Genomic DNA, 21,660 nt, shown 5'->3' with positions numbered 1-21,660 from the left:
TCTTCTTTGCCTAGGTAAGCATAGAGATGAAAACATGAAGCATGCAGATCTAATGCATAGTGTAAGAGATCCTTGCTCTAATACTAGCAGGAGATCACAGTAGGATCAAATGTTGACTGTCCTGCCTATAATAAGAAAAAAATTATATTCTATCCTGAGAAATGCTTATGAAGCTTTCAGTTTCAGTAGCTAAATATTTATATCAGAAGGGAAGAGTTTATTCCCAAAATTGCGCTGATTACATGTTGAGCATAGAACTGATTACATGTTACTTTTTTCAACTCTCTCCCAATAGTTAAAGAGAGCAAACGTGCCCTCTGAAGGTGTTCAGAAGCCTTTAAAACCAGTTCACTGCTGCTCAGAACACGTCTACAGGGAGAATAGGAAGGCACCTGCACTTAGAGCATCTTTAGAAGAGGAAGGAGATGCTTGTCGCAGCTTATTTCCAAGCAGAGTTTTGCCTGGTTCATGGGTGAGGAGAGGCACTGCTTGTTTATGCTTCTCTGGGGGCAGCTTTGCAGGGTTCGCTGCTGCTCCAGTTCCTTCCTGGACCGACTCCTTCAGAGTTCAGTGGTGCAGAGGTTGCAGACTGCTCCTTGAAAATGCTCTCAGCCAAGAATCACACATTGCCAGTAACCAAGCAAGTTTCTACTACTAGATAAAAAAGGCCCGAACTCAAAGTGGTGTTCAGGCCCCCATGCCAATTCCTTTGTTGTTGTTTGTTCGTTAGCCTAAACCATCCGCTGCTTCCTTTTCTCCCCTCAGTTTTTGTTCTTTTGAAGATGATTGCTGCAAGGAACATAAAATACCCTTCCGAAGGATACAGGTAACAAGAGAAAAATAGAACGACAAAGCTTGGCTAGTTTTTGACAGATGCCAAATGAGGTGGAATTCTGGGCCACAGTTCTTATTTTGGCTACTTGTCAGTACTGTGTGCCCTATACAGAAAATAATGCTCAAATGATTCCCTTCACATAGCCAGATTGATACTGGATAGAAATGGAGAGAAATTAGTTGATCTGAAACCAGAGGAAATGTTTGTCATTTGCAGTCATATTGCTATAATGTCTGTGTAAGGACAGTGCATCAAATACTTGATAAGGTTACGTGGATATTTGTATTATCTGATGCTTCACACACATGTCAGAGAAACTACACACGCTGCATTCCCCTGACATTTTATTAGGAAATATTTGCTAAAATCAGCTTAGCACAGCAACAATAATCTTGTTGTACCTTCCAGATTCATGCTGTTTTCTTGCTTCACCTTTCCATTCCTGGGAGCACATTTCTGCAATAGACTGTGATGGTGTTGTTTCTACCAATTATAATTTCTCCCTGGAGAAATACCAACCAGCTTACCTATACGTCGTGCATTGCCCAGGTACAACATAAATACTCTGCTGCTGACAAGAGAAAGTACAGACATATATGAGAAGACAAAAACGGACCTTCCACTAAGAGCAGGCCTCGTCTTTAATTCTGATGAGCATTGGATGTAGAACTTGTCTCTATAGCTGGAAAAGAAGACGTGTAAAACAGTCTCTCGGACTTTTGGAAGAGAGACAGAAATAACCTCATCTGTGCACTGCCCCTGCTGGTCTTTTGAGCACGAATCTCACAAGAATTCTCAGCTAAAACATACTTCAAGTAAATGAAACCCTTAATCATCATGCTAGAATGCGAAAGGTTTAGAAAGCGTGGTGATACTTTCATCAGGAATGTTATTGTAGGAGATTCTTCTGTTAAGGAATTGTGAATTAACTTGTTTTCCTTGCTCAGATGCTGAGGTTTCATTTATTTGAGTACTGCCTTTAAAGGAGCCATTACGAAAACAATAGGACCACTCATCTAAAACAGACTAATATAATTAAAAAGTAAATCACTGCTGACACCAAAGTGTATTTAAAAGCAGCTGCAGTGAATAAGATGATTGGATTTCATTGCACAAAAATGAAAGGCATGCAGCCACATGGGACCAATAGCGCTGGGTAATTTATTGTAGAGGAAAAGTGCAGAATAAATCAGTAGAAATGTGGACCTGAAAGCAAAAAAATAAAAGAAAAAAGAAAGAAAAAAGTGAATGTTTTAGACTTTTGTAACTTCTTGCAGAGCCATAGGAAGTAGTGATTTAGATCCCGGGACTGAGAACGGCTGATACAGTCAGGACTGCAGTCCTGATCAGGAACGGAGAGGGACTCACAACTGTTCAGACATGTCTGTATCTGGGAAGGATACAAAGCAGTGTATGCAAAACAAGTGCAAAGAGGAAACTTCTGCTTATTTAATTGTTTCAGTAGTCTGGTCACATAAAGTGTTTCATTCTGGTTCACCCCTCCATGTTTACAGTAAGCAGCATCTTCCTTGAAAAACAGTAATAATAATTTCACTTTTTCTTGGCTGTGTGATTTCCTTCTGATGCACATACATACATTTTTCATTTCACCTACATAGTTCCTATGAACTGTTAGGCCTTGTGTTGGGGTTTTGGCACAACAGGTAGCTCTGCATGAAGCTGGTACACAGAATGCATGGGTTTGTCAACTGTCAGGGTTGGATAGAGTGACAAAAAACATACTTGCTCTTCAAGGCAAACACCAGCTGAGGGTCGGGTTGGTAGCATGCCTCTTAGGTATCCTGCATGGGTTCTGGCTTCACATCACCATAATAGTGATGGAAGTTAAGTGAGCGTACTTAGGAAGAGACCTTCTGATCTACAGGCAGTTTGTTTGGTTTGCTGACATTTCCTTAGTTTCTGTGTCTGTACGTTGGGGCAAACGATTTACAGCAGAGCTCTCTAATTGAACTTAATTATTGGTATAAAGCATTTTTATAGCCTTTGAGGCAAGACGGCATGAAAATACAAAGTACTCTGTGTATAACTTGCTCATCAGATGTTTGAAGCATGCCACAGTAAGTACATATTTAATAGACTTCCAGTAGGTCTCCCCTGGAGCAAGAACTGGACAATTTTGTTGTATGCACACATATCCATCAGAGTGTTCCAATGTATAACTGCAGCGTCAGGAGGGGACGGGATGGACCCACCCTGTGTTTCTGTGTGCTTCTGCATTGGGAATCATCTCTGTCTGGGCAAAGGACAGCGTGCGTATCTTTGAAGCTAATCCTTTGTGCAGAGTCCAAGCACTGGCTTCATAACGAGACACAGCATTAAGCAGGCCTTGCTGCTCTGATTCTTAACCACTTGAGATGCTTGCCCTGCAGTAATGGAGCACTACTAATCTGTTTAGAGATTACTAAAAAGAAAACAACCTGATTTTATTTTAAGGGTTAGGGAATGGTTTTAATAGCGTAACTTGTGTTAAAAATGAAAGGGAATAATGCTTGTGTTAGTGCTGGTGTAAGTCTGCCAGTGTATGTCTGTGAGGAGAAGGGACTCAAGGGAGAAAAAAAAAAGAAGAAATAGAAACAAGAGAACAGCACGGGATGTGCATCACAGTAAGCATTTTTAGCAGCATCCTTAGGCATACAGCCTAGGTGTGTCCTTGCCAGCTAGTGCTGCTTTACAGACAAAAAGAAAGTACTTTTCTCTACACCTCATTGCAGAGATAGCCCCTTTTCATGTATTTAGAATGCACGTTGTGGCAAGTGAGTGCAGTGCAATATGGTGAATGCCTTCCTTTAGAGTGTAAGCCTCTGTTTATGTTCCTTAATTCTGAATTATTCTGATCATAAAAAAAACTGCATGGACACTGCACTCAGCAATTTGATGTCCTAGGGATATTTCTAAGTACTTGAGAGGTGTTTCTGAAGACAGATGCACTTCTTTCTGTCTGGCTGATGGTGCAGACAACGCCAGCCAGTTATCTCCAATTGATTACTATAGGATGGCGTACAGCATTGTGGCCACAGGGTTTCATTTTTGCCTCTCTGTTCTGTGTAAGCAACTAGAAACCAAAACAGTACTTTCTAAATTGGAATGAAAAACTCTTCCCCGCTCTGTTAATTACATCAATTGCAGTTGTCATTCTAATAGCAGCTCCCACTGTTTTTAAAGTTCTGTGTCTTAGAATATTCTGTTCAATGGCACTTGTAAACCACAGCCATAGTAACTGATCCAAAGCTTCCTGAAACTCTTCAGGCAACGAGCAGTGTGAGTCTCAGGCAGGGAGGAACCTTCACCTGACTTCCCTCACTGTTCTGGGGAACAGATAGTGCTAAAGAACGTACTGAAAAACCCTACAGCAACCGTAACAGCATTTTGCAGCTGTGTAAGTGCTGGAGAGGCAGACTTACCATTGGAGCAGGGAGCCAGTGTTACTTTGGCAGACAGAGCTCCATCATGAGGAAAGAGAGATGCAAGGAAATGGGCTGCAAAAGGCAGCCCCTGACTGGAAAAACGCCATGTAAAATCCTGCTCCTGTCAGTCTGGTCGGATGGCTTTATCCAAAATGTGAGAGTAGGGTGTTTTGATTGTTAAATTCTCAGACAGCTTAATGTGAAAGCATAAGGCAAGAGACTACACAGTGCTGGAGAAATGGTCCATGGGGCAGCAACCCATTTGTCACTGCAGGGGCTGAGGTAGGGATGTGAAACTGCTTTCTCTTTAAGAATTCTCCTTTCCGGGTTACAGAAAATATAACTGATGATAGGATCTTCAAGTCATTAGTATGCTTAAAAGCTGCCTTTTTGAGAGAGGGAACAGTAAAGAGTAGCTTACCCATGGCAGCTTTAAACAAGGGAAACGAAGCTGTCTTGATTGCCTCTGGACAGCAATTAGAGCACATTTGGAGTGCTTGTATTGCACGTTCCGAATGAAAATGAAGACATTGATTTGTGCAGAATGTCATCAAGGATCAGGACAGCTCACCTCCTGGGCTAACTCACTGGTCTTACTTAAAACCATTTGCTCTTATCAGAATAATTATTCCTCCTACGTCCATGCAAGGACATCTGGCTCACGTCGCAGAGAAGCAGCAGGATGATGGACAGTGGTACCCAGAGTCTTGCTGCCAGTGCTTCCCAGCATCATTGTGAGTCCCCGCTCTATGCTGTGTCTCAGAGCAGAGCCAGCCTTCTCCTGAGGTTCCCTGCTGATATCCAGCACGTGAAACTCACTTGTTCATAGTGTGCCCAAGAGCCTGTCTCCGTACTCTCAGCCATGCCTGTTTTGAAACTATTTGACGGAGTCTGAGCAAAAAATGCTGTAGTTACTCAAGTGTGAATCTGATGAGTGAACACAGTGCCTTCAAACACTTTTATCCTCATCTCCTGTGGTTGCAGGCTTGGTCCTGCTGGTTGGCAGGCTGCCGCTCAGTTGCACACATCTGCTTTTTTGTATGTAGAACGTCTTGGTGTGCTGCAATGCTTTTGGGCATGGGTTTCGGTTTTTTTTTTACTCATTTTTTTCCCCATGTGCTCACCATTTCCAGATAATTTGTGATTTTAAGGTGACAGTAGCTTTATGGCACTTATGTCTAGTCTTAAAGGACGGTTTAGTCTAAAGGACTGGTGAAAGTGAGAAAGTTAAGACAGAAGCAGGACAAAAGAATATTTATCGGATAAACCTTTTAAGCAGAGGATGAAAATTACACTGCTTTTGGTCAAAACCTAGTTTAATCCCCTACTTTCAAAAGCTGCTATTTCTAAGTGCAGTAAAAAGTTGTTCCCTTGCTTTTTTGGTGAAGATAATTTAGGATCACAAACCATTTCTGTAGTCCTTAAGACAGCAGTGTTCTATGTAGAATGAGGGAAGATGTGCAGCAGAAAATCAGCTCTCTCAGCAGTGGATGCACCAGGGAGATGCTTTCCCTACAAAACCTGCTCAGCCACAGCAAATGAGGGCTCCAGTCCTCAGAACGTACCCAGGGCTCATTAGTACACACCGCTAAGCTTTATGCTGAGTAAAAATGAATTACTGCTTTATTAGGACGCTCTAGATTACGTAAGTACACCTTAATGGAAGTAAAATAGGGAGTATGATTTTCACTGTTACCATTAGCAACGGTTCTGTTATTAATTTCAGCCTTCTTTCCCTTCCTGAAACAACCACTCCATTGAAAGAAAGCCCGGTGGGACAGGTAATGCAGAAGGTTGTTAGTGCAAAGTGAGTCAGTGCTTTTGGGGTACAGACTAAGAGTAACAATGAACATACTTCTTTTCTCATCCCGTCTAGGTAAGTTTTAACAAAATCATCTAATCCCTTTGATTTCCCATTAAAAGCTTTTTTCTTTTTGTTTTTGAAGCACATTGCCAGCTAACATCCATATACATAACAATGTACTGAAATTATAGCTCTGACATATTATCATATTTTCTGAGAAACATGGCCAATACTCATGTTTGGGAGAACATGTTAGCCTGATTATCTAATAGACAGTTCTTTCCCGTAGAAGCAGAAATGAAATCACTTAGTAGCCAATTCAGGAAAGCTTTCCTGCACAGCAGAGCAGGGACAAGTTAAGCACTGAGTTACTTGCATTCCTGAAACTGGGTCTGTTTGGACAGAAATGGATAAACAGGTATTTGTAGAGGGAAAAATTGATTCTGTAGGTACTATGATCAAATATTAAATACAGTTTGGTTGTATTTATTATATATCTGACGTTATGTGGGGTTTTCTCGGCTGCCACTGACAGCTGGAGGATACACAAAATCACTATAATTTAAACATAGAGAAAAAATGGGCATACAATTCTTGTGCAATTTCACTGCCTGCAATTGATCTTTGTTGTTGTTTGATGTAACCCAACGTCAGTGCCAATGGGTTTAAGCATAATCTCCTTGAATCTAAGCATGTCATGGAGTTACACAAAACTTGCTTGTCATCAAATGGTAGTAGTAAGTCTTTTTAAAGTATCAGGTTTGGGGTTTTTTTTTCTTCTTTCTGATGAAGTAATGTGTGACTACAATCACAGGATGGTTTGGGTTGGAAGGAACTTTAAAGACCATCCCGTTCCAACCCCTTGCCATGAGCAGAGACACTTTCCACTAAGCCAGGTTGCCCAAAAACCCCATCCAACGTGAGGTTTTCAGAAAGTTCTTTTCTGAAGTGGAAAAAAACCAGCTTCTGTGGGTTAAAAAGAATGGCATCTCAGCACTGAGGCTGTGCGTATGTGGTTAATAAAACATGTCTATTTAGAGTGCATTACAGGAGATTACATTCACAGTTACTGTAGAGCAAATATGCCTGTTAGGTATATTTACATGGTGGTGCACTCCAGCTGAAATATATCAGCATGTCACTGGTTTCATCTCAGAACTATTGTATTATCACAGAGCAGACAACTACTTCCTCTTCTTAAAAAAATGCCTTTACAAGTTTTGATGATGTGCCTGCACGGATGTTCCTTTTTTAATTCAAATACAGCAGTAAAACTGAATTAGGACAAAATTTATACAGGTCTTATCCATCAAGGAGAAAACATTGCACATTTCAGCTGTCATCTGTGAAGTCCATAATCTGTTGGCTGCGTCTCCTCTTGAGTGCTTCCTTCCAACAGAACTCTGTAGGAAGACACCTAACCCTACACTGTACGTAGGGATAAGAAGACAACATTTGAGCTTTTGAGGACTTCTGTTAGCCAGAAGCTATTTTTATGAGCTAAAGAGAAGTCTTAGGGCTGCCGAACACAGGCTTTTTGTATCCCGAAGTGATATGTGTGTGCCTGAACAGGGGGGATGTGGATGGGATAAGTTCTATTTAATACACTTTGTAGAAGATCTGCTCTGCTTTCAGGAGTTACCCAACTACACCTCCAAAGTGCTATATCATTCTTGTTTTCATAGCATCTGATTCCCCAGTTCCCCACAGAAAACGTGCTGTGCGTTATCCTTCTTCCTTCTTGCTTTATCTCTTTCTTTTAGAAAAACAAATTACTTCTGGAGGTAAAGGATGATCCTGCAGTTGAGATGCTATCTTGAAATTCAGAGATGTTGGTTTATTTCTAGGAGAGGTTCTATTCATCATCTGTGAACTGAGGATAATGGTACTTTTTCTACTTTCTGAAGTTCCTGTGACAATAAATCCACTGTGGATAGAAAGGCATTGAGATGTTATGGGGATGGAAATTAAATATTCTCAGTTCTAGAACAATCAAATGAGTGGCAAGCAGCGGCTGTGTGAAGTGAGTGAAATTAAGCTCAAGCTCAAAGCAGGTGGTTTTCATTCTCATAGTTCATTGAATCTGACTCTGATTTTGATGTCAGATAATACACCATCATTTGTGTAGCTGAACTGAATCAAATCATTATTACTAAGTGCTAAGTGGTCTGCACAGTCACATTTTATAATGTTATTCAACATGCGTAAAATAAAACTAGTAATAAAAATTAGTCATTAAAAATAACTTCTAGCACAAAAAAAAAAAAAAAAAAAAAAAAAAAAGGATACTGATCACATCAGTTACCAAAAAGCAGCAGGAGCAGATGAAATAGTCTGTGTGGCTTTCCAGATCCTCCTAATCTCTCTTTTATTCCAAAGCCATTCAGATGATGCTTAAAAATTTTCCTGAAAGCTCTCATTATTTTTTAATGGATGCTATCCTTTCAACAAGGTGTTTGAATTCCTTTGGTTCACCAAGACTTCAAATCAAGCTCTATCTTCAATGCTGCTTTTTTTGAGCAATGTCCCACTTTCTGTTCTTGCAGATTAAATCCTTCTAATCTTTTGTAAAGTACACAGCCTGACAGTGGTTTCATGCCATGAGATTCTTTTCGGCACCACGTAATGACTTTATTCTGCATGCAACTTCGATTGGGCATTGCAGGAACAAGTGGATATGAAGTAACTCATTAATTTTTACCACCTCCAGAAAGTTAGTAAGGTACCAGTGTTAGCATGGCCTTACCAACATTTTAAAATCACGGTGTTGGAACTTTTTGGACAACAGTACTTTCATAGAGAACAGCTGTTGAGTCAGCCACCCACTCCCAGATTGAAGCCCAAATGTAGCAACGGGACTTGGAAAAGATAATTGTTAGCTATTTTTTTTGCATGTTTTAGCTTAGGTCATAATCCACAATCCACTGGGGTCATTCTAGAGACTGCTTTGGCTCCACTGGACCTCTGAGCAAGCACTAAGCATGTAGGGAAGGGGTTGTTCTGATACAACTGGACAGTTAGTTCCAGATTCATTCCTTGACAACTTCCGCATGCACAGAGGCATAACATGTGCCTGACAGCTTTCTTCTTGCTTTCTTGTTCTCGTTGTTGGAAGAGCTGTGTATCAGGCTTTACCATACTGATTTTGAGAACTACACCAGTGCTGGTGCCCTTTCCTCTGACATCTGACATCGTTACCTTTTGACACTCCATCACTGTGAAGATGATGTGGTCATTTGCACTAGGCCGTGAAAACGTGGATTTGTTCCCACGCCCATCCAAACACTGACTGCTGTGTCCTTTGAGTTTTGTTCCTGGTCAGAAAGTGGTCATTAATTCAGCTCCTGCATCTGAATGTTCATCTCCCTCAGAAATGAGGGGAATCTGAGCACTCATGTTCTGCTCCCTCTTTCCTTCCCCCCCACGCTTATTACTGAACTATTAATCATAGCCCATCCGCTCTTGGTATGTAGTTTAGATTTGAGTAGCAGGTGTTCGAGTGTTTTCAAACGTGAGTGATTTGGATGTTCCTGACATGATTGTTGTCTTCTCTTAGATACGCAGCATATGATTTTAATAAACATAACGATTTCTACTCGTAACAGACTTTCTTTGGAAAGTGTAATATGCAGTATTTTCAATATAAATGGCTTCTCAAGAATAATGTTTAAAGATATGCCTGGCTGAAAAGTCTTAAGGTGTTGAAACAGGAAATATTAGAAATATTTATAAGAAAGATTTTCACAAGGTGGCTTATCCACTCACTGGGACGAGTGAGAGCTCATGTGTAGTCATGAGACTGGGAACCTTGTGTGTTACAGAGAGGGCCTGTGGGTGCTGTGATAACTTTGCCTGGTAGAAAGGGGAAGTCAAAAAAATACAGATCAAAGTAGAAACAACCAGTGGAAACTATGGTGTTTTTTTTTTTTTTTAAACAGAGAAGTACATGGATTAGAGCTAGCCTGGGCTATCAGAACTATTGCTGTCATGCAGGAAACGGCACAATTATCGCTAAACTGAAAGGCCAGCTCTGTTGGAAGTGCCAATTACTTGTAATGCATGAGTTGGATTTCTTAGTGTAATTGGGAAATATTTTTTACAAGACAGTAGAAATTGTATGAGTGAGTTGTGAACTTTGTGTTCCTCTAGGCGAATTACAGGGATGAATTCCTAGGGGAGATGGGGCAAATGCTTCTAAAAAATGTGTGATAGATGTCTTCTGGGCATCAGAGCCTTGTTAATAGCTTCCTGCCTTTGTCCTGTGTTTATTCTATCAGTATAAAGTTAAAAACTGCTGACGCAGAAACTGCTGCAGGCTTAAAGAAATGATGTTTGTACAATGCTTTGCCACACTATTGCAAATTGGTGGGTGCTGTATTTCACCCTGTAATTTTACACAAGTAAATGGAGAGCAAAGGGAAAGTGCTATCCACGGTTTTACGTGGAGGAGATTGCAGTGCATCCACCACAGACTCTTACAGATAGGAGGATATTAAATAGTATATCATACATTCTCACAGTATGCATTAGACTGCTGAGGGCAGTAGGCTATCCCTGGGGAGACGTGCACAAATAACATGTCTGTGAACTGCTGCTTTAGGCTGACTTGTGCTCCTGCAGAAGGGAGGAGGCTATGCCCAAGGTCTGCATGACTTTGCATGCCACTCTCATGACTTGTGTTCATAGGAGCTTCTCAATGAACCTGGGCAGCTGAGGGCACGCAGTGCCCAGATAGCAAAAAGGACAGAGCATTTTTCTCATGGTCAGAATGTGAAGGCACAGTGTGATAATTTAGTGTCTTTTACTTTTTGCTGGAAGTCACTGCAGAATTGTCCTAATCGCTCCGTTCTTCTGTTTCTCTTCACAGAGTGATGAGGTTTTAACAGTCATCAAGGCAAAAGCACAGTGGCCTGCCTGGCAGCCTCTGAATGTGTAAGTAAGTGGGGAATGCTGTAGCTCAATAGCCTTGTGCTCAGTGTTGGCTAACAGAATGCTCTGACTGTCTCGTCTAATTGTTCACTCTTCTAAAAGAAAAAATCTATAAATATTTTGAAAGGTGAGTTTTTCATCTCTTTTTGGTTTTGCAAACAATACTTTTCTCTCTTTCACATCTTTTCATGTTTTCTGTGTGTTGGCTCTCTAACTGCTACAGCAGAAGGATCACCTCATGGAATCTGTGCCTTCATTAAGCAAGCAAGTTTGTCCAATGCTTCGTCAAATATATGTTTTAGTGTCCTGTTAATGCACTGTTTCAGTAAGAGCAAATAATACTTTAATATAAGGGGTATTCTGTCTGAGGAATTCCCTAATTCAGCAACAAAAGCCTCTTAAAGGAATAATTCTTTAAAATACTTATCTGAAACACTCTAATGATCTCTGTTGTGATCCTGAGGGCAGTACAACCATAGGTATTTTATCAAGTGAACCAGCTAAGTAGCTTCCCAGGATCCTAACTTCGGGTTCTATAGCACTCATCAGAAAAGGAGATAAAGCTTTTCTGGGGATAAAGCTCTCTGACACCCCTGAGTTTACTGGTGGCCTATGAGGGGAGCAGAGCTTGGGTTGGTTCCTGCATACCTTATCTGTGCTTGGCCCAGCGTTTGTGGTAATCATCCAGGCCCAAATGAGTGAGTTTTATAAGAAGTGACTGAAGAGGAGAACCCAGTATAAGGGGTCCCCTCAATAGCTGAGTCAAACTGAGTCCATGGAGAAGCAGAGTAATTACTGCAAGACTGTAAGGACCAAGTAGTCCCATTGCCTCTACAAAATATGTGAGGGAAGCATCTGGGGAAATGCTATGCCTGGTTTTGTTGTCTGTGCTTATGAAAGTATGTGAAAATCTGGAGGTTAGTAAAAAAAAAACAACCCAAAAACTGCCAGAAGAGTTCAGTTTTTAGAAAACATTCCTTATCGTAAGAGGCTTAGAAACTCTTAAGCAGCTTAAGATTTAAGCTACTCAGTTTATTAAAAAAAACACCAAAAAATTAGGAGGTGATCACAGTGAAAAGATTTCTGAAAGCTGATGGTTCTCTGATCTATCAAAACCTATGAAACCCCTCGTGGCATAGAAGCAATGGAAATCTGTGACAAGGAAAATCTCACTGAATGTCTGGGAAAGGCTCTAACAGCGTGACAAACCTTTGGAGGAAATGAGCTGGGCATGAGCTGGATTTTCCATCGCTTGAATGTGTTTTAACTGTGAGACGGAGTGCTTGGCTGTACACAGGAGTTGTGTGTGTGAGGCTTTGTTTGGCTGGTGTAATGCAAGTGGTCAATCAAGACGACAGCAATGGCATTCTTTATGGTGTTATCCTCCTAAAATTTTCATGTATTTTGTTTTTGAAGGATGTTCAAATAACGACCCCAAAGGAATGTGGCACTACTATGTGCCATGTTTCCACGCGTGCTCTTTCACAAACGTGCACGCAAACACTCCTGCAACATCCTCCAGATGTTCTTCCAGTCCCTTCTTATCTTTTCTTTGCTGGTTATCACCGTTTAGCAATGTCAAGAGGAACAAATGCTGGTATTTGTGCTTTCCATTGTTGTGCAGGTGTTCCCTTAAATAGCACTTCCTTCACTTTATAGATACTGTTTTGTACAACATATTTTGTCATGATGTCCTTTTTATTTCCATTTTAAATCAGTGCATTTACAAAGGAAGACATATATATATTTTTTTCAGTTACCATTAACTTCTGGTGTTAATTTCTGCTTTATGAATCGTCACTCTTGGAATTTAAATTTAGAATTTTACACGTTTTGGATAATGACTGTTAAGGAGAAACATTTAGTCTATTATTATGCATACCACAGCCATCTTACTAATCAGCAATTGTCTAAAAGTCATGAATAATCTTCTTTTTGCATAATCACAAGTTACATATTTGGTACATAATATTGTGTGGTACTGATGTCAAAGAGGTACTCCAATGGGTCATAATAAGCAAAGCCTAAAAAGCTTTTTGGATGCGTTTTACAATAACTATAAAATGCATAATGCTCTTGTGCCCAGTCCCAGGGGCCTGAAGTGTCAAAAGGTGGCAAATTCTGCCTGTTCACTCTTCAGTTTTCCTCCTGACTCTGTATGGTGATTCTTATTTGTTACCCTGCCCAAGTGTCAATACAAAGTTGGTTTGTCAATTGCTCTTCAAACTAGAGGGAGGTGGGGAGCAATTCTTTCCAAACCTTGTGAGGGCTGTAAGAGCACTGAGGTAATTGTGTGCTGCTGCAGACAGTTACATTTGCATGGGTGGTGGTAGGCACCCTTGCGGAGGGGAGATTTCTGGGCTCAGTGCCCTCTTATCACCAGTGGGTCTGTCCCTTCAGGTGAAACCAGAGAGAAAAGAAAGGCAGAGTGCATGCAATGCTCAGCACTGCTGCCTCAGTAGCCAACATGGGACACTCCCAGCATGAGTCCCTGGGGCTGCCAGCACAGGAGCAGAAGGAGAGTAAGGGAGACCACAGCATCTCTGCCTTTCCTTACAGAGGCTGTAGCAAGGCAACTGGTAGTTCTTACCCAGGTCTTGAGCAGCTGGTGAGCCCTTGTGCCTTCACTCCCATCACCCGTAAAAATCTGTGGGAGGATGGTCTGGGCCAGGCTTCTCTCACAGATGCACCTGGAGTTAAATGGCTTTTCTTCTCTGTCAGAGTTGGTCAATGAAGCCATGACTCCTGAGGCCTGTTGTACCTCATTAAGTAATGTTTCACGCTCTCTTTAGATTGAGTGCACAGAAAGTGTGTAAGTCTGTCTAAATCTGACAGTTTTGCAGCAAGCCTTTTGTTCTTGACACCACAGATAAGAACAGAAGCACAGCTGGGAATTTTTCTTCTACTTCAGAAGCAAGTAGAGACTTCTGCATGCAGATCCAGTGGGCACAAAGTTCCTCCCCAGGGAGAGGTCTTTAGTTTCAGATTTGAGTTCGGTTACATGAAATTACACGGGGTGCTGGCACAAGTTGCCAGCACTAAGCAGGGAAGGATACAGTGATGCTGAGTAATTTTCTCAGATGCTCACTGTTAATTATTGCTAAGGCTAATACATTTGAACATACTGCTGTACCCCCAGTACAATACCATGCAATGGGAACTATATTCTCCGTAAGCGCAGTACTTCACTGTCTTTCTTCTGTCATTCCCCTCCTCAGTTCCTGTACGTGCCTGCTCTTTGTCTCTCTCTTTTACTTGTTTTGCTTCCTATCACTCAACTTCATCATCCTCTACACAGTTTCTTACCCAGGGCACCAGCATGCAAAAAAACTCCTGCAGGAGACAACTAGTGTTAAGGTTGCCCAATGGAGAGCATCAGTGAGAGCATGAGGAGTGCCATACCAAGCAATAAATCAGCTTCCCCTTGCATATGTTTGTATTATCAAGTTGTGCATCTGAAATTCTGAGTTTAAAGTACTTGCAGGGAATGCATTCTTCCTCGGGTGTAATGATATCAGTATACAGCATGCTGTCAAATGAAAGTAGTTTTTCTTATCTTACTTGTATAAACAAGAGCACAGCTCACTGCTGCCTTTCTCTCAGCTGTGTTTCAGGCAGAACCAAATTTTACTTTTCAGCTGCAAATCTTTGGCTTTCGGCATTGTGAAAGATAAAATATAGCAAGTGCAGGTGGTACAGCTGATATCCAAATTCCCATATCTGGCAATTGCAAAATAGTCAAGCCATGACATCAGAATCTGGGGATACTGAAGGTAGGACTTGTAAAGATGTGCATGAAATTCCACAGGAGCTAATATCCTTAAAAATTTCAACTCAGTGAGCATTGTCATGTAAATAAGAGCTTGTCAGGATAGTCCACCAGAAGAAAATAAACACAGATCTTGATCAGCTTGTCCCACTCTATAACATGAGTTATGTAGCCAATGACAAGAATTAAAATCGGATTCTTTTGGGAGGTATGGGCAAGAGTAGGTTGGTGGGCATGGAACAGCTGTCAATGGTTCATTTTGGCCAGGGCTGAGCTGCCTTCAGTGTGGTGTGGTCCAAGCCATGCAGTGTTGTCAGGGCCCTTGCTGCCTTTACAGCTGCCTGTTTTTTCATGGTCATTCTGTCCTTCGTGCTCTTTGGTTCTTCACCATCATTATCATGTGTGTATCTTATCATATCTCGTGTTACTATGATAGAATCATTTGAGTTGGAAGGGACTCTTAAAGGCCATCTGGTGTAACCCTCCTGCAATAAACAGGAACAACACATCTACAGATTGATCAGGTGCTCAGAGCCCTGTCCAGCCTGACCTTGATTGTCTCCAAGGGTGGAGCATCCACCAGCTTTCTGGGCAACCTGTGGCACACAGACACCATTTCCCCTCTGCTGCCATCTGTCACACGGTAACAAAATGTACTGGGATGTTGGTGGGAAGGTTCAAGTTCTACTGTCATACCACCAACATCCACCTCTGATGTTGTGAGTCAACATAATAAAATGGGAGGCATCCCTTTCTGAGCAGCCCCTCTGTTTGATTGCTAATTCTTGTGTCCAACTACATTTTGTAGCTGTTCTAAACCAGGAGGTCATTCAGCACTATGGAAAATGGCAAGCATTTTTCTTGATTGTAATTTGGAGCTGAAGTCTAGAAAACCATCCCCTACTTCCTTATGCCTCTCCTGTTTTCTTTTCTGCTCTCCGTAGTGTTTGAGTGTGTAGTTATGGTCCTACAGTTTTCCTCTTCCTCTTAACTGTGTGCAGACCTTATTCTTTCTCTTTTCCACTTAAGCAGCTGTTCCCCATTTATTTGGAGATTACCTGAAAATGCTTCAGTAAGCACTTGAAAGTGAAGCTTAGCAGAAAAAGGGGCCTATTCCTTTATAATTCAGATGGATAGAACTGCTTAGTCCAAACAATTCATAAGTCGGTATCCTTTCCTACAAAATATCCCATCAATCCCCTTCCATTCCAGGTTTTAGAAATCCTTGGTATCTTTTCTCTAACTACAAATAAATTGGGGCCGTTCTTCTGTATCAGAAAACATAACAGAATATTTCCAAATATGCCTATCAGCATCAAGATAGCTAATACGGCTAAGCTGGGCAACAGAGCAAACTGCTCCAGAAATCAAGCAGCTAGTGTCCTATAGGAAGGTGGTGGGAAATGAAAAAAAGCTCTGATTTAAAATATGTTTGAACTGATGGGGTCACACTCTCGTACATTCTACATTTTCCTCCTGTCGTTCTACTCTTTCAGTCCTTATTTTTTTCCAGAATTCTGCCACAATTTGAACAAGAATTTGTTTGCTCTATGTTCCGATTCTGCAGTGAATTTGCTGTTCTCAGTGCATTTGCATTACAGTGCTTGGGTGTTCAGTGCCAAGGCACAGACGAGTAGGGAATTTCTCCTGTTTGGGAATCTAGTTTGCTTCTTGTTTTACTGCTTTTCTACTCGTTTTTTATTTTTTGCTTTATTATAATTTACTTTTTTTTTTTCTTCTCACAAAACATCTGTTCCTCGAGTAGCCTTGATATTTAGGTCATTGGATGATTACTTAGAAGCCGTTAAATGGAGACCCACTTAAGTTAGAAATTGAGTTCTTCAGTATCATCTGAAGTACAATGAATTAACTCCCTCTCCTCATTGTACTTTTCATTGTTGAAGATCTCAATTTATTGTGTCCGATATCCTACACTTCACAACTCACACAGCCTTAATGTTGCGTTGCCTCACTGATAAATATCCTTGTTTAAAACTAAAGATAACAGCCCAAGGCTATGTATACAGTTGCATACTTAAAAGCTGGCTTCGGCAGTGAAAGCAGCTTTAGTAACAATTTGTGACAACGTTAATGTTACCGATAATATCTAATCGGTTCCATCAGATGGCAGACAGCTGAAAGACTCCAGCCTTGTAAAAGATATGTGTTGCTGAGCCTCTCTTTTGACTTCTCAAACATTGCAAGTTTAATGTGTTAGAGAGACAACTATTTGCTACGTACACCTCATTCCCATAATTTCAGCCTACATCTGTGACTGAAGGTTCTTGAAGTGTTTACATACCTAAATAGCTAGCAATAACATTACTCAGTGCATAAAACACAACTAACCTTCAACATTCCCAGAACTGACTACATTTTCACAAGGGTGAGAAGACCTCTGATAGCCAACAAGCACAACTAAACCAACCTAACTTCCTGGATTCAGCCATTCCTTTGCCTATTGCATTAGCAAGGGTCTGATCTGACAGAAATCTTCACGTACACTATTTAAGTTAGCCAGACATCCACATGGCCAGCAAAATACTTTCTCCTGATATAGAGAAGACTGCCCCGGTATTTGGAAAGTCTACATTTAATTCTTCTTTCTTCCTGATGAGATTTGAATGGCAATGCTTTTCTCTGGATGTAAAAGGCAAAGCAGCAACCTACATAGTGAGCACCCTCAAGTACCACAAACCATGTTCTTTTTGCTCAGGCTTTGCCATTTTGCATGGAACATGTAAGTATTAGCCAGAGAAAGAAAGCAATCACTAAAATCTGCCTTTCAAGAAAAGGGAGGGGAGACAGAAGAGTCTCTGAAGGAGATTCATATAAAAAATAGATAGTGAAGAGTGAGTTAATCAGCTTCATAAGATGGGGAAGGGTATGTGTGGAATAAGCACAGCTCAGTGGCATGTTCTCCTAGTTAGAAATCACTCTGTCTTTACTTTGTGGCACTTATACCAATGACGATAGCTCTTTTAGTTCCTGGCTACCTTGGAAGAGAGGCTGTTCCCGGCCAAGTAAAATATGTTCCATTTCCAGGTTTTTAGCTTTCTTTCTTTTTTTAGACACCTGCAAAGTACTTAAAGCAGAATGCATGAATTAGGTGCATTTTGGAAAAGAAAACACATGCATAGGTTTCCTTTTTTACTGAATTCAGTGTGGGAAAAAAAATGTTTCTGTTAACTCAGAAATACATTTCAAAATCAACGATAGTGCCAATAATTTGCTTAGATGTAGCTGAAATTGATTTTCCATTACTTAATTCCTCTGTGCTGGAAATAGGAACAAATTGAATAAATTTGCATTACATTCATAATAGATGGTGTGTATTTTTAGAATGAAGATTTCAGGTAGGCATGTTTGCGTTTCCCTATAAAACAAACACATCATTTGTGGAATCCTTTTAAGATTCTATGGAAATGCTTCAGAAGTAATCTTTTTTTTTTTTTAATAAATAATTCATGAAATTGATGTTTATACCTACCTATCTGGAGAATAAGAGAAATTAATTTGCCTATCCATCTCTATGAATTAACTATTTCTTTCTAAGCTGCTTATGTGGATAAAATGTAAGTGTAACCTGTGTGACCAGTGATAGGACTAGAGGGAATGGCTTCAAGCTGTGCCAGGGGAAGTTCAGGCTGGATGTTAGGAAAGACTACTTCTCTGAAAGGGTGGTCAGGCACTGGAATGGGCTGCCCAGAGAGGTGGTGGAGTCACCGACCCTGGAGGTGTTCAAGGAACGTTTGGACGTTCTGTTGAGGGATATGGTTTAGTGAGAACTATTGGTGATGGGTGGAGGGTTGGACTGGGTGATCCTGTGGGTCTTTTCCAACCTTGGTGATTCTATGATTCTATGATTCTAAGTGCACACATTCCACCAATAAGCCGGCATTTTTCCTTCCATAAGATGTATGCTAAAAAATAGTTACAGGGTATATTCAAAATCAGTGCCCTCTTGTGCTGCCTACTCTTGGAGCGCCTCCTGAGATTTCTTCTTTCCTGTCCCATGAAGAATGCTGACACGATTTTCCGTCCTGCCACCCAAGGCTCTGCCAGTAAATGCTGATATCAGTGTCAGGATGCAATTTATAAAAATAAACATCAGAAATTAATTATTCAGTTGCTTCATTAATCAAGTCCTTAGACTGCCCGGCAGAGAAACTGAGATGCTTAAGACACAACTTGCATTCGGGTTTAACTGGCATGCTGAAAGGCAAAATACGGACTTATTCTTATATTCTTACAGCACTTAACAGCTGCAGTGGGCATAGTTCAAATCTTATTTTTTGTTTCCTCCAAAATGATAAGAAAAGCTCATCTCATAGTCTTTTAATCATCCATTCACCGTATATCATTAACATTTGATTCTACAAATTGCTTATAAACACCGTTCCACCTAATGATCTGAAACTCGTACATGTCTAATTTCACCTACAGTGACTGAGAGTCAGCAGAGGGTTATAGAGCAACAAGGAACCTTATTATTTATTGCTACATCTTATATTCTGTACAATGCTCATCTTTGTTGCACGCTTGTTAGGTATTTTCTCCTAATTGGGTTGACACTGCATTTATCTTCTCCTTCTGTACTTTTAGGAAAGGAAGGTGCAGGTATTTTCTTGCTTTACACACTTATATGTACATCTGTAGCTGCATTTAACCCACTGAACATCTCATGACATGCATATGGGTACACTACCTTTAAGTCTGTTTTAATAGTGAAAGTTTAAGTGTGGTTAATGCTTATTGTAAGAAAAATGCCAAGCAGCTGTCATATCTTTTGGTGACTGAAGGCTGAATGTAGGAAAGACTGGGACGTTGTTTTAATTAAAGAGAAAGTGATGTAGGTCACCTGTCCAACTCTTTGTTATGCTGTGAGCACAACCTAGTGACCTCAGAGTGCTTGTGGGACTTTGGTGGCTCTGTGTGTAGAGAGCTGGTGTGTGAAGGATACAGAGCTCACAGCCCTGTTCCAACACCCTGCTGTTTCGGACACCAGAAAGATTTTGATAGTATAATAGCCTTCTGAAAAAGATTTTCTGTCCTTTAATATAGTGGTGAATATTTAATATAGTTGTGAATAGTACAGCCCTTGCAGAATATATGATATATTGAGTCATTACGGAGAACACAGAATAAACTCAGTAGCAGTACTGCTACAGAAGCAGCCTAATAATAGTGCAAAGCTCTACAAAGACGTGATTTTTAGTCACAAAGTTCAACATTCCTTCAATTTTTGATTATTTTCTTAAAAAAAAAAATCACTTAAACTGATGTATTACAGATAAATCCTTCTCCCAGCATGCATAGTGATGCTATTAATGTCAGCTGATTTACCCCAAAGCAAAGGTGCAGATAATTCCACTTGTGCATAGCTGTTCTGTTAGCAGATGACACCTTTGACTTCTCCCATATAAGTAGTGACATCAGTATGATTTGTGAGAGTACAGTCTCTCTCCATGCAGTAGAGTGGATAAGTGTGAACAGATCAAATAGAGCAACTGATTAAAAAAGAAACCTTAGTAACTATCATCCTAAGACAATGTAAAGTTGTGTTCTAAAGCCAACTTATGGCTTTAGAACCATAATATATACCAATGTAAAGATTTTTATACCCATGTAAAGATTTTTTTTTTGGGGGGGTTGTTGGCAGAAGTAGCGTATGCTGCTAATAGCTCATAATATTGACAGATCTTTGACCATAGTAGTGAGACCATTACTTGGACAGCATGTGATTGAGCGCTCTGCCATAAAAGCCAACCCTGCTGCTGCCATTGTAACAGGGACGACACTGTACCTGAAATGCACTGAAGTCACAATAACTTGATTTTCAATGCACTGAAGTCACAATAATATGATTTCCAATGCAACAACAGCTGCACCCAGGAAAATCAAACTTCCAGCCAAGAAGTAATTAAATTTGTACAAGCCCAACTGTCTCATTCATAACAAGTCATCATGAACAACTCAAAAAATAAAAGGATATAAAATTGCTAGTAGCTAGAGCATGAAGAATTGGAACAAGGCATAGGCTGATAAACTGTCTCAGTTACAAATTTATTCTTGGTGACTTGCCATTATAATGAAGTGAGATGAGTGAAATGTGGTTATATTTGACATATCACTGGATCTACGTTATCCAAAAAGAAAAGATAAGAGGGTTGGGGTTTTTTTTTGCTGAAGAATTATGATGTGCTTCTCTCTTGACAGATGAGTCGATTTAAATTTTGGGATGCTTAGAAGTACTTCTTAAATCCCTAAGCATCTCTTTCCAAGTAGAGATACACTTCTATAAGAATAAAAGTTGTGATGTTGTGTAGCATGGCTTGTATTTTGCCTTAAGTAGGCACTTTGTGAATTTCTTCAAAAGACTCTGTGTTAGGTATGTCTCATCTAAACTTAAAACTCTATCTTAATTCTGTGGTGAAAGTGTCACAATCTCTGTAGTCTGTTCATTTACAGCCATGCACAGTTTTCATAATGAATAGCTACCTAAACTATCTACATTCATAAGAAGCACAAGGACAGGAGGCTGCCTGGGGTCACAGGGACTGTGGCTGCAGCACAGCAGGGGAACAGAGGAAAGCTGAAGGCCAGAAGGGAGGTCTGCCATCTGAGGGCAGCCAAGGGTAGGTGAAGCACTGGGAAATCCCCATCTGAGTGATTTTGACCAATGGTTTCACATGTGGTAAGCATAAAATATGCAAAATGTTACGTATCAATTATAGTTCACCTTGTAGGATGCTTATTACTATATCTTCTTTTCTGTTGGTTTAATTTCACCGTATGTTAAGCATTCAGATTGACATTTCCAAGCTAAACTAGAGCAAAATACAGCATTGAGCTTAGATTTAAAACATTTGAATAGTTTGATAAGTATAAAGGTCTT

The 21,660-nt window shown here is 40.4% G+C and overlaps 1 protein-coding gene across 2 annotated transcripts in view; it reads left to right on the top strand.

Moving 5' to 3' along the window:
* SPON1 (spondin 1) overlaps positions 1–21,660 on the top strand; it is a 166,632-nt gene that overhangs the window by 127,529 nt on the left and 17,443 nt on the right. For both annotated transcript variants that reach the window (XM_025150570.3, NM_204851.2), the window contains exon 7: positions 10,932–10,996. In XM_025150570.3, coding sequence (XP_025006338.1) covers positions 10,932–10,996 — 65 coding nt within the window. The remainder of the gene's footprint in view (positions 1–10,931; positions 10,997–21,660) is intronic.

This window comes from Gallus gallus, chromosome 5 (genome assembly GCF_016699485.2).
Source record: "Gallus gallus isolate bGalGal1 chromosome 5, bGalGal1.mat.broiler.GRCg7b, whole genome shotgun sequence".
NCBI classification, from domain to species: Eukaryota; Metazoa; Chordata; class Aves; order Galliformes; family Phasianidae; genus Gallus; species Gallus gallus.
Note: the sequence above shows the minus strand (reverse complement) of the source record. Positions and strands in the feature narration are given on the sequence as shown.